Source organism: Heterodontus francisci, chromosome 2 (assembly GCF_036365525.1).
Source record: "Heterodontus francisci isolate sHetFra1 chromosome 2, sHetFra1.hap1, whole genome shotgun sequence".
In the NCBI taxonomy this organism is placed as follows: domain Eukaryota; kingdom Metazoa; phylum Chordata; class Chondrichthyes; order Heterodontiformes; family Heterodontidae; genus Heterodontus; species Heterodontus francisci.
The window spans coordinates 120113177-120130605 of NC_090372.1; the positions used below are offsets into that span (position 1 = coordinate 120113177).

Below are 17429 nucleotides of genomic sequence, written 5' to 3' on the forward strand. Positions count from 1 at the left end.
TGGCAGCCGTGCTTTCAGCTGCCAAGGCCCTATGCACTGGAACTCCCTCCCTAAACTTCTCTGTCTCTCGATCTCTCTCCTCCTTACAAACCTACCTACTTGACCAAGCTTTTGGTCATCTGCCCTAATATCTCCTATTGTGGTTCTGTGTCAAATTTGGTTTGATAACATCCCTGTGAAGTGCTTTTTAACGTTTTACGACATTAAAGGTGCGGAGCGGAGAACGCCGTCAGCAGAGCCTATAAATCTAGCCTGAGGATCGGGGCCCAGTCTCTCACCTTCCGGGAGCGGAGCAGAGAGGAGCGGACCTGTGAGGAGAACGCCGAGAGCGGAGCCTATCAATCGAGCCCGAAGATCGGGGTCCAGTCTCTTACCTTCCGGGAGCGCAGTGGAGCTCTTCCAGCGGCTGGAGTTTTGAAAAAAAAAAAGCCAACAGTGATGTCACAGGAGAGCTGCAAGGTGATTGGTTGGAGAGTCACTGCTGTTAGTGCATTTAAATATCTTTTAAAAAAAGGGAAAGTGTTTTTTGTTGAAAAAAAAACCTCTGGTGATAAGGTGAGTACTACTAAAGTGTTTCTTTTTTAATTCAGTGCAGTTTATTAATGACTTTAGATTGGAGTGGGTAGAAGAAGGCCGCTAGTGTAATTAGTATTTTTTAATTCAGTGAGTAATTCAGGGTAAGTCATGACAGGAGAGCTCGCACACGTGATATGCTCCTCCTGCGCTATGTGGGAAATCAGGGACGCTTCCAGTGTACCTGATGACCATGTGTGCAGGAAGTGTATCCAGCTGCAGCTACCGGCTACCCGCATTACGGAGCTGGAGCTGCGGGTGGATTCACTGTGGAGCAACCGTGATGCTGAGGACGTTGTGGATAGCATGTTTAGTGAGGATGTCACACTGCAGATACTGGCTGCACAGGCAGAAAAGGGATGGGTGACCACCAGACAGAGTAGCAGGCACAGGCAGGTAGTGCAGGAGTCTCCTGTGGCCATCCCCCTCTCAAACAGATATACCGCATTGGATACTGTTGGGGGGAGATGACCTCCCAGGGGAAAGCAGCAACAGCCAGTTTCGTGGCACCACGGAGGGCTCTGCTGCACAGCAGGGGAGGAAAAGGGGTGGAAGAGCTATACTGATAGGGGATTCTATCAAAAGGGGTGCTCATTGGCTTTTCTGTGGCCGCAAACGAGACTCCAGGATGGTAAGTTGCCTCCTTGGTGCTAGGATCAAGGATATTTCGGAGCGGCTGCAGGACATTCTGAAAAGGGAGGGTGAGCAGCCAGAGGTCGTGGTCCATATTGGTACTAACGACATAGGCAGGAAGAGAGATGATGTCCTGCAAAGTGAATATAGGGAGTTAGGCAGAAGGTTAAAAAGCAGGACCTCCAGGGTTGTAATCTCAGGATTACTCCCTGTGCCACATGCTAGTGAGGATAGGAATAGGAGGATTGGGCAAATGAATGCGTGGCTGAAGAGCTGGTGCAGGCGGGAGGGCTTCAGCTACTTGGATCATTGGGATCTCTTCTGGTGCACAGGTGACCTGTACAAGAAGGATGGGTTGCATCTAAACTGGAGGGGGACCAATATCCTTGCGGGGAGGTTTGCTAGTACTACTCGGGAGGGTTTAAACTAGCATTGCAGGGGGGTGGGACCCAAAGTAGTAGTCTCTCCAATGAGATAGTTGAGGCAAATTTAGAGGTTAAAGCAAGCAAGTCCAGTAGGCAGGCCGGACAGGGGCAGGACAGGGAGCGTGGAAGGTCTGGTAGGCTAAGCTGCATTTACTTTAATGCAAGAAGCCTTACAGGCAAGGCAGATGAACTCAGAGCATGGATCGCTACATGGGATTGTGATATTATCGCTATTATGGAAACGTGGTTGAGGGATGGACAGGACTGGCAGCTCAATGTTCCAGGGGACCGATGCTTCCGGCCTGACAGAGGTGGAGGTAAGAGAGGAGGGGGCGCTGCACTATTGATTAGGGAGGACATCAGGGCAGTACTTAGAGAGGATATCCTGGGGGGAATATCCAGCGAGGCCATATGGGTAGAACAGAAATAAGAAAGGGGTGATCACTTTGATGGGATTATACTATCGGCCCTCCAATAGTCAGAGGGAATTGGAGGAACACATATGTAGGGAAATCACAGATAGGTGTAGGAATTATAGGGTTGCAATAGTAGGTGATTTTAACTTCTCTAAATATTGACTGGAACTGCCTTAGTGTTAAGGGATCAGATGGGGAAGAATTTGTTAAGTGTGCCCAGGATAGTTTCCTGAAGCAGTATGTGGATGGCCCTACTAGAGAAAGAGCTACAGTCGACCTCCTCTTGGGAAATGAGGCTGGGGAGGTGGTTGATGTGTCAGTGGGGGAGCACTTTGGGATCAGTGACCATAACTCTATTAGCTTCAAGATAGTTATGGTCCTCAGCTTGAAGTACTAAATTGGGGGAAGGCTCATTTTGATGGCATCAGACAAGAACTCTCAAAAGTTGAATGGGAGAGGCTGTTTACAGGTAAAGGGACGCCTGGCAAGTGGGAGGCTTTTAAAAGTGAGATAGGAAGAGTTCAGAGCCGGCATGTTCCTGTTAGATGGAAGGGCAAGGCTGGCAAGTTTAGGGAACCTTGGTTGACGAGGGATATTGAAGGTGTGGTCAGGACAAAGAAGGAGGCATATGTCAGGTATAGGCAGCTGGGAACAAGCGAGTCCCTCGAGGAGTATAGGGGATGTAGGAGTACACTTAAGAAGGAAATTAGGAGGGCGAAAAGGGGCCATGAGATTTCACTGGCATATAAGATAAAGGAGAATCCTAAAAGATTCTATAAGTATATTAAGAGTAAAAGGGTAGCTATGGAGAGAGTTGGTCCCCTTAAGGATCAGTTGTAATCTATGTGTGGAGCCACAGGAAATGGGCGAGGTCTTAAATGAATACCTCTCGTCTGTATTTACCGTGGAGAAGCTCATGGAAGCTAGTGAGTTCAAGGGAGGAAACAGCGATATCCTGGAGCATATCAACATTACAAAGGAGGTGGTGCTGGAGATTTTGAAGCGCATTAAGGTGGATAAATCCCCAGGGCCTGACCAGGTGTATCCTAGGATGCTATGGGAAGCAAGGGAGGAGATTGCTGGGGCCCTGGCAGAGATTTTTGTATCATCGTTAGCCACGGGTGAGGTACCGGAAGACTGGAGGATAGCTAATGTTGTGCCTTTATTTAAGAAGGTCAGCAGGGATAAGCCAGGGGACTACAGGCCGGTGAGCCTTACATCAGTGGTGGGAAAGTCATTGGAAGAGATTCTGAGAGACAGGATTTATATGCATTTGGAAAGGCAAGGTCCGATTAGGGATAGTCAGCAAGGCTTTGTGCGTGGGAAATCATGTCTCACGAATTTGAGTTTTTTGAGGAGGTGACCAAGAGGATCGACGAGGGTACGGCAATGGACGTTGTCAACATGGACTTTAGCAAGGCCTTTGACAAAGTCCCGCATGGTAGGCTGGTCCAGAAGGTTCAAACACATGGGATCCAGGGTGAGCTAGCCAACTGGATACAAAATTGGCTTGGTGATAGGAGGCAGAGGGTGGTAGTGGAGGGTTGTTTGTCAGTTTGGAGGTCAGTCACCATTGGTGTGCCGCAGGGATCGGTGCTGGGCCCTCTGTTGTTTGTCATATATATTAATGACTTGGATGTGAACGTAGGGGCATGATTAGTAAGTTTGCAGATGACACCAAAATTGGTGGTATAGTGGACAGTGAAGAAGATTTTCTAAGGTTACAACAGGATATAGATCAACTGGGAAAGTGGGCAAGGGATTGGCAAATGGAATTTAACGTAGACAAGTGCGGAGTGATGCACTTTGGGAAGTTAAACCAGGGCAGGACATATACAGTGAATGGTAGGGCCCTGGTGAGTGTTGTTGAGCAGAGAGACCTTGGGGTGCAAGTACCTATTTCCCTGAAAGTGGCAACACAGGTAGACAGGGTGGTGAAGAAGGCGTATGGCATGCTTGCCTTCATCGGCCGAGGCACTAAGTACAAGAGTTGGGACATCATGTTACAGTTGTACATAACGTCGGTCAGGCCGCAATTGGAGTACTGTGTGCAGTTCTGGTCCCCGCACTACAGGAAAGATGTGATAAAGCTAGAGAGGGTGTAGAAAAGATTCACAAGGATGTTGCCTGGTTTGGAGGGCTTGAGTTATGAAGAGAAATTGGATAGGCTGGGTCTGTTTTCCCTGGAGCGAAGGAGGCTGAGAGGGGACATGATACAGGTATATAAAATTATGAGAGGCATAGATAGGGTAAATAGCCAGAGTCTGTTTCCCATGGTCGGGGTGACTAAACCTAGAGGGCATAGATTTAAGCTGAGAGGGAGGTGGTTTAAAGGGGATCAAAGGGGTAAATTTTTCACACAAAGGTGGAGGCAGGAACAGTAGCAACTTTTAAGAGGCATCTGGACAGGTATTTGAATGAGCAAAGCATAGAGGGATATGGAATTAATGCAGGCAGGTGGGATTAGTATTGATAGGCATTATGGTCGGCATGGACGCGGTGGGCTGAAGGGCCTGTTTCTATGCTGTGCAATTCTATGACTCTAAATGCAAGTTGCTGTTGTGACTGGTTGACTGAGAACAAAATTAGCATTATTGGCATTAAGTAGCGTAAGAGGAGCCTGGCGTATGGGGATCATGGGGTACTTGACATAGCTTAGGTCCCTGTAACTTGAGAAAGCTTGCCTGCTAGATACCCGAATTATATGAATTACCTAATCAGAAGGTAACGAGCTCAGGAGGGGGAACACCCGAATTATATGAATACCTAAGAATCCTAGGAATAGGGTAATCAAGAGGTTGGCAAGGTGAATAATATAACCAAGACAGGATGAGATCAGGGAAGTCAATAGATGGGAGATGATGTAATTACGAAACAGCTCAAGTAAACCTCCTGTAAAACTGTATAAAATGACTACTGGAACAACGTACTAGCAGAACCCTTACAACCATTCGTGAGCTTAGGACTTCTCCTAGAACGCTCGCAAATAAAGATCCCTCGTTTATACAAGACATCCGACTTTCGAGGCGTTTTTGGGTATTAGGGCAAGCCCTCACCCTTACATTGGCGTAGTCAGCAGGATGCACCACATTGGGACTGCAACAGTGAGGAAACCAATCAAGAGGTGAGTACCTTTTATTTTACCACCCATAGTTAGGAAACGTCTACCTCACAGTCGCGGGACTGGTACTTTAAGTGGGTATCAAAGAACCAATGCCTGGAGACTCGAGTGCCGAGCAATCAAAGCATGCGCCAAGGTAGTAGGTCGCAAGTTGAGAGAACCGGGCAGAGAGATGCGCTGAGAAAGCTGCAGCGCAGAGCCACATAGTAGACAAAGCCGCGCAGGGGATTTTGAGGTATCCCGAAGGCTGTTACCACGCAGGAGACCAGGCTGAGAGAGACCACAAAACAGACCTTCACAAGAGGTCGAGCTGAGCAGGGGATTTAAAGGGTATCCTCAGTCCATATACCGTGTAGGGGCTTTAAAGGGCATCCCACAGGTCAATACCACCGAGGGGATTTAAAGGATATCCTGCAGGTATCCTGCTCAAGCAGACCACACCCTGACAGAATGACCTAGAGCACAGAAGGTCTAGATTGAGGACTGGCGGGGTCCTTTACCAGGTTTAGAGCAGATGAGAACTTGACGAGTAAAATGAAAAAAGATGGGTGGAAAACTAATAACCCCCCAGAAGTACAAAAGCATGGTGGAAGGGCCAAAAGAAAGGTCTGAAGGATAAAGCGATTATCAGAATCAATTCTTATATGGGACTCTGTCGACGAGTCCACAAACATTTCCAAAAGCAGAAACAAATTAACAGACAGTCCAGAAACAAGTCGAGAGACAGAAACAAGTTTCAGGAAATGATAGGTAGAAATTACATTGGAAGTACCACAGTAGTCTAAAATGCTGTTGAAAGGACAAAAGAAGAAAAACTTGTGTGTGTGTAAGTCTACGTTGGTGTTTGGTCTCTTCGTGTTCAGAAATTGTTGAATGGTAAATGTGAATGTGTGTGAAGCGTCTGAGTGAAGCAGTATTAAATTGGTGTAAGTTAAAAGGTTCTTTTGGGCCTCCTTATCTCGAGAGACAATGGATACGCGCCTGGAGGTGGTCAGTGGTTTGTGAAGCAGCGCCTGGAGTGGCTATAAAGGCCAATTCTGGAGTGACAGGCTCTTCTCTGGACTTATAACCCGTAACTGCTGCCTTCCGTGTTGTTTTAGTCGCTGTGAGGCAACTATGGAGTGACCTCTCCATGGCGCATGCCTGGGCAAATTTATGGAGGTTGAGAGTTGCCCAGTCGTCAAAACCCCCCTCTCGGCCTTTCTAGTGGGGTCCAAAGGAGTGCAGGACACGACGTTTGGCACCAGTATGGCTGCAGGAACTGCCGGAAACATGCCAAAGGTGACACATGACCGCCTACGGGGTTCCGCTCCGGATTTTCTGTTAGGGTTTACTCCCTTAGCCTTGGTCTCTCCCGAGACGCCCACAAGGCAGTGGGGTTGTTGGGGCCCCTACACAGGTGTAGGATGGTGCCGGTGGGAGGAGGGGATGCAAGGGGGAGGGGTAGAGGGAGGGGGTGGGGGGGGTGCAGGGGAAGGGGGTGCGGGGTGAAGATGGTGCGAGGGGGGGGGCGGGCTGGGACGGGGTTGTGAGGGGGTGAGCTGAGAGGGTGGAGCAGGGAAGGGGACGGGGGTGGGGGGGGTGGAAGGGGGGTAAAGGGGGGGGGAGGGGGGGTGGAATCTGGTGCAGGTAATAAGCCATTTCCTCAGTGCCCACCATCGACGTCCGGAAAGCTCATCCACGTCCTTCGGGAGGTGAAGCATCATTTGGCAGACTTAGAGGTGATTACATTTGCTAAGGGTTTTTTTTTTCTGCAGTGGTTTAAATAAAGGCATGCAGCATTGCCGACAGTGCGCTGCAGATGCTCTCCAAGCCATCTCCCGCGGGCGCTTTGAAGTTGCGGCCGGGGGGGCCGTTCGTGGATGTTTTGGGTGTTCGGGGCACCTTTTCACAGGACTTCTCTCGGGTCCCGCAGCTCCTTCTTCACCTCAATGGACTGACCGCATGCCGTGGCTGCAGACACTCTGGACTGTGAAGACAGCAGGATCGGAGATTGAAGTATCGGCAGCTGTTCTCGTCAGTTTCATCCGGATCAATTTCATTGAGAAAACAAAGAGCAGGTGTGGCTGGGGGAGGGCAGTGGGCCCAGGTAACATACACTAAACTAACTGTTAACTTTTAGATAGGGCTAAAATGAACTGATTTAAAGAGCCAGGGGAATTTAAACAGTTTAAGAGGGCAGATTGGGGGAGAAAACGTTAGGGATGGGAGCAGATGGCCATGGATCGAGTTGAACAGCAAGGGAGCTTCCTAGGGAGCTTCCAACCCAGGAGCCATCTTGAACTAAGTTAAAAGAAGCAACGATAAAGAGGAGTATTTAAGTTATTAGCAAGCTTTGTTTGGTGCCAGTGAAATTTATAGGGTGGGTCTAGGTTGTACAGATTTCGGACAACCCAGTCGATGAGGCAGAACAGTAGATGCAGGGGTCCACATGTAAAGACAGATAAATTGAAGCAGTCTGGCTGTTGGCGTATCAGGCTAAGTGCAAGCAGGAGAAAAAGCGTAGACAGTCGGAGTTAGAATTGAGTAAATTAAGGAAAGAGAAGGAAGATAGGTGTGCCATAGTTGACAGGGAAAAGAGTCAATTACAGAAAGAAAGGGATAAACAAGAGGAGGAACTACCCACACATACAGAAGAGACAACTCGTTGGGCTGCAAAAGTGCAGTTCCTGATAAAAGCCAGCTAACCGACCCAAACCCGTCGACGTGTCGGGTTCGAGTGGGGTTGCACTTCTGGGTCCGGCATTCGGCTTGGGTCGGGTCGGGCCAGGCTGGACATGCTCTATCACCACCTTCGGAAAGTACTTTTTGGACTTGAAAGGTGCTTTTGTTACAGTTATTTTAAGCTTCTGCAGATAAGCAACAAAGTGAAAAACAGAAGGTAAGTTAACTGATGATCGGGTCGGGTGTGGGAAAAAAAGGACTCGGGCAGGTTTGGGCTCGGGGTCGGATGTTCTGTCGGGCTCGGGTCAGGTTTCATTTTCAGACCCAAGCTGGCCTTTAGTTACTGAAGGCATATTGTGCAGTTTTATCAAGGGAAAGGGAAAAGAGGGAGGCAGACAAAGAACTGTCGAAGCAGAGGTGTAGTGAAGCTGAACAGGTGCGAGATTTACTCAGCACTACCAGAAGAGGGGAGAATTGGGATAATTAACGTAATTGATTTATTTCTGTTTCCCTTCTTTAAACGCACGTGCTACTCTTTTCTGTCTGTGGGTGTGTGTGGATTTATTTATTTTATTTGGGCGCATGATGTTTGTGTGTTTGAGTTTGTGATTTTCAGTGCAATTTTAAAACTGAGACATACTGGCACAAACTATTGGCAACTGAGGATGACGTTCCAGTTTGTTTTCCAAATATAAAGATAAGTCCGGAGCCTTGTAAAAGTACAGCAGAAACCCAATTTTAGCCTTTCAAACTTTTGCAGCAAGTTAAAGTTGTTCGAATGTGGTTAAGTAGGGAACATCAGAATTTGGAAGTTATTCTAAAAGTTACCAGGAGTAGGGGATCAAGTGATTGTTAGGGTCCTACTTGCAAAACCAGGCCTAGCATCTCACTGGCAAGGACCTTACGAGGTCCTGATGACCAGCAACACTTGTACGTGTGGATGTGGAAGGGAAAGGCCGGTGGAAACACTGGACATAGATCAAGGAGTTTGGAAATGCAAAGAATAATAAGGACTAACCGGTGAAGTCTGGCGTCTGCTATGTTCTCGCTTTACAGGACCATGAAAGCCGCTGTATTGCTGATATATCTGGCAACCATGAGCGCAGAAGGAACCAAGTCGTTTGACTGGGGGACCCAACAAGGACTGTTCTTTAACAACTTGAGCGATGCCAATTGCGATCGGAAGCATGGAACGCTAAATGTCAGTTAATAAACGAGTATGCCCAAGCAGTAAATCAGGGCAGTTGGGAATGGGGAACAGCAGTGCCCGAAGTTGCAAAGCGTGGCAATGAAGGTTCCCTTTATACTTAAAGCAGTCATGCATAAATCCCGCGTATCACCCACTGTAGTTCTAACTTTATAACTCCTATTCTATCTGTTGGATTAAGTTCTATTCAAGTTCTGTTATTGTCTGACCAACGTGAATGTTGGGTCCCATTTTGGGTAATTTCTTCATTATTTTTATCCTGAATGAGAGAGGTTGTTAGACTCCATTGTGTACATGAGCACGTTGGCTAGCTTCATGGCTGAACTGCACAGCCAGGTTTATTGATTCAACTGTAACTCAACTTGAAAAAATTGAATTGCTAGAATAATTGTGTACAGCCAGTCGGTATTTATTAATGAATTACGGCTGTTAGCTATAATGAGCTTCCTGACTTTGAAATCATATTGGGAAAAGCAATGTTTAAATGGAATTTTAAGTTAGATTTGAATTTAACCAAGATGCTAGCAAAACACTAAAGAACCAGGGGCATCCAAACCCTTCTCGGGGGAGAGGATACAGGGATCATGGGAGATAGCAATTGGCCAAAGTACCACCTCATACCCAAATACACTACCCAGAGATTCCCTCCTTGTGGGATCTTGCTGGCTAGGTGTCGGGAATAATGTTGTCTGTCCACATCCCATAGGGATAGGGTCGAAAACCGTGCATGATTTTAATACCACCCTAAACTGTACCCTTGAAATTTCCAGCGCTTGCCATGAACCAATACAGGTGGCACATCATGGAGAAGGGGAATAGTGCAAGATCACCAGTGACCCTCAATACCAGTACGGTACTGCCCAGTGATCAACTCGAGTTTCTGCTTCTACTCCCAGACCCCAACGACAATCGGAAATTCGGCGATAACTCACATCCAGCCTCCCCATAGGGAGTGGATGAGCATAACTGATGATCTAACGGAGGATCTGTTAAAATACCTGCTTTCTGAGGGGAAGTGAATCCCTAAACTGCTGGAGCATCTACTGAAGGAGAGGGAAGTGGCCTGGACTGCAATGAAGCAGTATCACTGAATCCAACAAGAGATCAAGCAACTGGGAGAGGAAGTGGTAACAAATCTGGAGCACGCATCGTGGTGGGAGGTGGTTTGGGACTGGGGTATTAGGGTGGAAATTAACCCCTGGATTAGAATTGATTCCCATGTACTGGTAGAGGTGCAGTTGCTAATTGCCAACAGACTTATGGTTGAATGTTGTACCCTGGCACCTAAATTGAGATGTTATACATAATTTAGAAAATGTAACCATGCAAATCTAACCACCAGTCTGGCCAACAGTGATGGAGCAAGGATCACTTGGCATTAGTTGGCATTAGTTGGCCATCTTGCTAGTAGCCTAGGGCCAAAAAGGGGGACTGAAGTGGTGAACGCTGGGAGTACTGCAGGCTTGACTACAATTGTTGTAATTTATGTAGCACAATACAAAGTATCAATCCCAGACTAAGCCAGGTCACTAGAGTCATAGAGTTATACAGCACAGAAACAGGCCCTTCAGCCCATCGTGCCGGCCATCAAGCACCTATCTATTCTAATCCCATTTTCCAACATTAGAAAAAAAAAATGAAGGTACAAAAGACTGACAAATCCCCAGGACCACCCCAGGCTTTTAAAGGAAGATGGGCAGCACAGTGGCAAGCACCGCAGCCTCACAGCTCCAGCGACCCGGGTTCAATTCTGGGTACTGCCTGTGCGGAGTTTGCAAGTTCTCCCTGTGTCTGCGTGGGTTTCCACCGGGTGCTCCAGTTTCCTCCCACAGCCAAAGACTTGCAGGTTGATAGGTAAATTGGCCACTGTAAATTGCCCCTAGTGGAGGTAGGTGGTAGGAGAATGGTGGGGATGTTGAAGAGAATATGGGATTAATGTAGGATTAGTACAAATGGGTGGTTGTTGGTCAGCACAGACTCGGTGGGCCGAAGGGCCTGTTTCAGTGCTGTATCTCTAAATAAATAAAAATAATAAAATAAATAAATGGCAGATGCTATAGCTCTAATCTTCCAAAGCACTCTCCATTCAGGAATTGCGCATTTAGTTTAAAAAAATTGGAAATGCAACCATGAATCTCCATTTTTCTATTCCTGCTGTCACATTTCTATGAATACTGTACACCTTAATTTTTATCAAAAGCCTTTTAAAAATCCTTATCCACATATCCACTGCATTTCCCTTACCAATTTCTATCTTTCTAATTCATCATAAAGCTCTTAAGTTTATCTGACGAAACTAACCATTCACAAATCGGAGTTGGATTAGCCCATGTCTTTCTGAGTGAGTATTAATGTTGTCTCATATTATTACTTAGAATGGTTATCACACAGAAGGCTGTTCAGCCCGTCGTGTCCGTGCTGACTCTCTGCAATCCCCCACAGCCCTGCAAATTCTCTCTCTTCAGATGCATATCCAATTCCCTTTTGAAAGCCACGATTGAATCTGCTTCCACCACACTCTCAGGCAGTGCACTCCAGATCCTGACCACACACTGTGGAAAAATGGTATTCCTCATGTCCCTATATGTTCTTTTACCAAACGCTTTAAATCAGCATCCTCTGGTTCTCAACCCTTCTGCCAATGAGAACAATTTCTCCCCATCTATGCTGTCCAAACCCTTCATGATTTTGAACACCTCAATCAAATCTCCTCTCCTCCAAGGACAGCAACCCCAGCTTCTCCAATCTATCCATGTAACTGAAGTCCTTCATCTTTTCTGCACCCTCTCATGCCTTCACATCCATCCTAAAGTATGGTGCCCAGAATTAGACACAATACTCCAGTTGAGGCCAAACCAGTATTTTATAAAGGTTTATCAAAACTTCCTTGCTTTTGTACTCTATGCCTCTATTTATAAAGCTCAGGATCCCATATGCCTCATCAAAGGCACAAATTCACAAATGACATCCTATGTGATTATAACAAAGGTAAACTCTCTGTTCCCGATCTGTCTGCAGCCTTTGGCAAGATAGAATATACCTCAACACCTCTCCATTATCATCCAGCTGGGAGGGACCAGTTTCCCCTGGTTCCATTCTTATCACACTGTCATGGGCCTGTAGTTTTTTTTCCCCGGGAATATGCAGTTTGCCTTTAAGGCTTGCAAAGGATCAATATTGCTTTAAGAACCAGCAAGTCTCAGGAGTTATAGGGAGGTGCATTTTCATTGCCTTAGAAACAACCATTTGGAGACTGTGATTCAAAGGGTGCATTCTTATCATAGATACAGCCACTGGAAGGGAGTATCAAGCCATACATTTGTTACAATTCAATTTTGAACTGGCTTTTTAGTTGAAGACAGTTTGTTCTTATAGAACACAGACAGGCAGCTGTGGTGACAGCACCTGGAAAAAGAACTCTCAACCATTTAAACTGAAGGAATAAAGATTATCTCTCAAAATTCTAAAAAAGTCAAGCCAAAACAGAGATCTCTAGTAATTTGAACTGAAGGAAGGGAAGTTAGACTGCGATAATCTTTTATCCCTCAAAAAATCTAAAGTCAGATTAATTCTATTGAAAGTGTTTGCAAGTCGTTAATTGTTGAAATTCACTGGAGAAGGAAAGCATCACCTACTGTTGGAGTTAGACTGCAGACTGTTCTATTGTGGAAGGACCTTTTTCCCGCATCAGACAACTGTGAGGACTTCAAGCAACATTGGACTGTAAATTTGCAAAGAATCTAATTTTTTCTATTTTAAATGTTGTTTATATCTTCATAGTGTTTAAGAATTTAGTTCTTCTAATTAAAGACACCTGGTTTGGTAAGCCTCATACGGGGGTTAATAGATGGTACAATTTGGCTGGGTCTTTCTTTAACTTGGAAAGTTTTTAAATGATACGTTAGGCGACCTGTGGAACAACGGGATTGAATTAATCGTGTGCTTCTCTCACCACAATCAGAATCGTATATTTTGATTGGGGGCTTTGACTGGAGCAGTCGGTTGTAACAGCATCCAGAGTATCACTTGCCATGGCTTCTCTTTCTGCTCCCACACTATTACCTCTGGTGTCCCCTAAGGAGGTATCCTTGGCCCCCTCCTATTTCTCAACTACATGCTGCCCTTCAATGGCATCATCCAAAAGCACAGCCCGAGTTTTCACATGTATGCTGACAACACCCAGCTCTACCTCAACCCCTCCACTGCTAAATTATCAGACTGCTTATCCAAACTACTGTTGGAACAACAGAAATTTCCTCCAATTAAATATTGGGAAGACTGAAGCCATTGTTTTTGGTCCCCACTCCAAACTCCGTTCCCTAGCTGTTTTCAGCTCCCTGAATCTACCAAAAGCCTCCTTTTTTCCCCCCTTATCCAATCCTCCATATCCCTTGACATCCAGGGTTCCCTGGACTTGTTGGTCCTACCCTTCACCTTGACGGGAACATGTTGGCCCTGAACTCTCACTACTTCCTTTTTGAATGACTCCCACTGGGCTGATGTAGACTTTCCTACAAGTAGCCGTTCCCAGTCCACTTTGGCCAGATTCTGTTTTATCATATTGAAATCGTCCTTCTCCCAATTCAGTATTTTTATTTCTGGTCCATCTTTGTCCTTTTCCATAACTACCTTAAATCTTACAGAGTTATGGTCACTATCCCCGAAATGCTCCCCCACTGATACTTCTATCACTTGTTCGGCTTCATTCCCTAGAATTAGGTCCAGTACTGCCTCTTCTCTTGTAGGACTTTCTACGTTCTGGCTCAAAAAGCTCTCCTGTATGCACTTTAAGAATTCAGCCCCCTTTAGGCCTTTTGCACTAAGACTATCCCAGTTAATAATGGGTAAGTTGAAATCCCCTATTATTACCCTATTATTTTGACACCCAAGATTTGCCTACATATCTGCTCCTCGATCTCTCCCTGACTATTTGGAGGCCTGTAGTACACTCCCAGCCAAGTGATTGCTCCCTTTTTGTTTTTAAGTTCCACCCATAACGTCTCATTTGAGGAACCTTCTAAGATATCAACCCTCCTTACTGTAGTAATTGACTCCTTGATCAAGAGTGCAATGCCACCTCCTCTTTTACACCCCCCCCCCCCCCCCGCATCCCCGTCACACCTGAAGATTCTATATCCTGAAATACTGAGCTGCCAGTCCTGCCCTTCCCTCAACCATGTCTCTGTGATAACAATATCATATTCCCATATGTTAATCAACACCCTCAATTCACCTGCCTTACTAGTAAGACGTCTTGCATTAAAATAGAGGCAATCCAACCTTGCATTATTCGCTTGAGCCTTAACAGATCTATATTTTCTCTGCCTTCCAGACTGACTTAATTTCTCTTCTATATTTGGCTGTGCATCACCCCCTACTGTATCTCCACTCTGTATCCCATCCCCCTGCCAAATTAGTTTAAACCCCCAACAGCACTAACAAACCTTCCAGCAAGGACGTTGGTCCAATTTGTACACGTCCCACCTTCGCCAGAAACAGACCCAGTGATTCAGGAAACTAAAGCCCTCCCTCCTACACCAACTCTTCAGCCACGCATTCATCTGCTCTATCCTCCTATTCCTATACTCACTAGCATGTGGCACTGGGCGTAATCCAGAGACTACAACCTTTGAGGCCCTGCTTTTTAATCTGCTACCTAGTTCCCTAAATTCTTGTTGCAGGACCTCATCCATCTTTCAACCTATGTCATTGGTACCAATGTGAACTACGACCTCTGACTGTTCACCCTTCCCCTTCAGAATGTCCTGCATCCGCTCCGTGACATTCTTGACCCAAGCACCAGGGAGGCAACATACCAGCCTGGAGTCACGTTTGCAGCCACAGAAATGCCTACTTGTACCCCTTACGATGGAATCCCCCATCACTATAGCTCTCCCACACTTTTTCCTCCCCTCCAGTGCAGCTAAGCCACCCATGGTGCTTCAGACTTGGCCCTTGCTGCATTCCCGAGAAGTTATCTCCCCTAATAGTATTCAAAGCGGAATATCTGTCAAAGAAGGAGATGGACCCAGGGGACTCCAGCACTACCTGCCTAGTTCTTCTACTCTGCCTGGCGGTCACCCATTACCTTTCTGCCTGAGCAATCTTGACCTGTGGTGTGACCACCTCCCTGTACGTGATGATCTCAGCCTAGTCGTTCTGTTCCAAAAAAAGGCTTCAGCTCGCAGGTGAAAAAATGGGATCTTCAAAAGCATGTCAGCACACATAGAAATCGTCATGTTACATTGACCGAGTTAAATACCACACACAAAATGATAGGCAACATGTTAAATTTTGACAATACCTTGCTGGGTATCCGAAAATTTTCAACAGGAGATTTAACCTCTGGCACACCTTCTTGGGGGCTTTTCAGGCCCTGTAAGTAGAAAGACAAAACCAAATGCTTCATGTTGGAAGAAATCTCTGACAATAATCATCATACAGAGGAACATATAAACCCTTCAATGTGCTAAGCTGTACCTTGCAGCCTAACTTGAAACTATCAGTACTACTGAAAGTCAAATTGTACTAGCTTCAAGACTAATTCTCCAGTGCATATTAGAGCTACACCAGGATCAAAGGTAATCTTCTGTAACAATGGAAATCATATCTAGTTGCTGATATAACACTTGATATTTCCAAAAAGATGTCAACTTTTTTTAAAAACATTTTCAGCTTTCATAATCTTCATTTTCATAATTTCGCAATGTGAAATTTTTACAGCAATGTGCCAATAAACTTCTTCTTGTAAGGTAGTCACTCAGGAATGAGGATGACTTTCTTGCACTCCAGGGTTTTGGGTCCTTTGATGACTGAATGGTCTAATTCTGGATCCACACACACTGCCACAGGTGGGGCAGGTGGTGTTTGATGAGGCGAGTGGATGGGATGCTCTAATTTCCAAATGCTCCCTCCACAGTTTGCGCTTGGTCACTACCTGGGCCCGTCGATCTTGTTCGAACTGACTGGCACCTTCGCAGATGCTTCTTCTCCATTTTGGGCAGTTTAGGGCAAGAAGTTCCCACAAATCAGTGCAGATATCCTATTTTTTCAGGGAGGCTTTAACGACACCCACGTAGCATTTCCTCTGCCCTCCAGCTAACCTCTTGCCGCAACAGAGCTCGTAGTAGAAAGCTTGTTTTGGGAGTCTTGTGGCAGATATGCAGCCTGCCCAACATAACTGACTAGCCATGACCAGTGTCTCCATACTGTGATGTTGACCTGATATTGGAGCGCCTGCCCTACCACTGAATTTGCAGAATCTTGCAGTGGCGCTGATGGTGATCTCTCCAGGGCTTTGAGATGTCTGCTGTACTGTGTCCACGTTTCCAACGCATACGGGGGGGTAGGTAACATTGCGGCCCTGTAGACCATGAGTTTGGTGACAGGTTTGCGGTCTGTCGTCAAACACTCTTTTCCCCAGATGACTGAAGGTTGCGCTGGCACACTGGAGGCGATGCTGAGTTTCATCATCAATGTCTGCTCTTGCTGAGAGGAGGCTCCCAAGGTGTGGGAAGTGATCCATATTGTCCAGTGTTCCACCGTGGATATTGATAGTCGGGGGGGTCGCGGGGCAGTGTTGCACTGCAGGAGCAGGCTGGTAGAGGACCTTTGTCTTACAGATGTTTAGCTTAAGGCCCATTCTTTCATACGCCTCCATGAATGCATCGACGAGGGCTTGAACCTCGCCCTTGATGACAGAGGTTGGGGTGACCTTGGTTCTGGACTGGAGGAGACATAGGTTGAATAGTTTCCTGCTCATCCTATAGAGTAAATCTATTCCGGCAGGGAGCTTCATGGAGATGCAGTGGAGTGTTGCTGCGAGGAAGATGGAAGAGCATTGGTGCGATGACACAGCCTTGCTTGACCCCAGTTTGCATTCGGATTGGGTCAGTGGCAGATTGTTTGCAAAGAGTACAGCTTACATATCGTTGTGCAGCAGGCAGAGGATGGTGACAAATTACTCCGGGCAGCCAAATTTGAGGAGGATATTCCATAATCCCTCCCAGTTGATAGAGTCGAAGGCCTTTGTGAGGTCAAAGAAGGTAATGTATAAAAGGTTGCTGCTGCTCCCTACATTTTTCTTGGAGTTGTCTTGCTGTGAAGATCATGTTCACTGTGCTTCTTGATGGACGGAATCCGCATTGTGATTCCGGTAGAAGCGCTTTAGCCACGAGGAGGCAGCGGTTGAGAAGGGCTCTTGCGACGACCTGCCCTGTGGCAGACAGCTGGGATACCCCTCTATAGTTATCGCAGTCAGTCTTGTCGCCTTTTTTGAAGATGGTCACAACTATGGCGCCTCGGAGATCACCTGGCATGCTCTCCTCTTTCCAGATGAGGTTGATGAGTCCATGTATGTGTGTCAAGAATGCTTCTCCATGGTATTTTAG

The 17429-nt window shown here is 46.4% G+C and overlaps 1 protein-coding gene across 2 annotated transcripts in view; it reads right to left on the reverse strand.

The window, feature by feature from the left end:
* The window catches only part of vps50 (VPS50 EARP/GARPII complex subunit), a 321852-nt gene that overhangs the window by 283934 nt on the left and 20489 nt on the right, over nucleotides 1-17429 (reverse strand). For both annotated transcript variants that reach the window (XM_068009984.1, XM_068009978.1), the window contains exon 2: nucleotides 15344-15415. In XM_068009984.1, the coding sequence (XP_067866085.1) occupies nucleotides 15344-15415 (72 nt within the window). The remainder of the gene's footprint in view (nucleotides 1-15343; nucleotides 15416-17429) is intronic.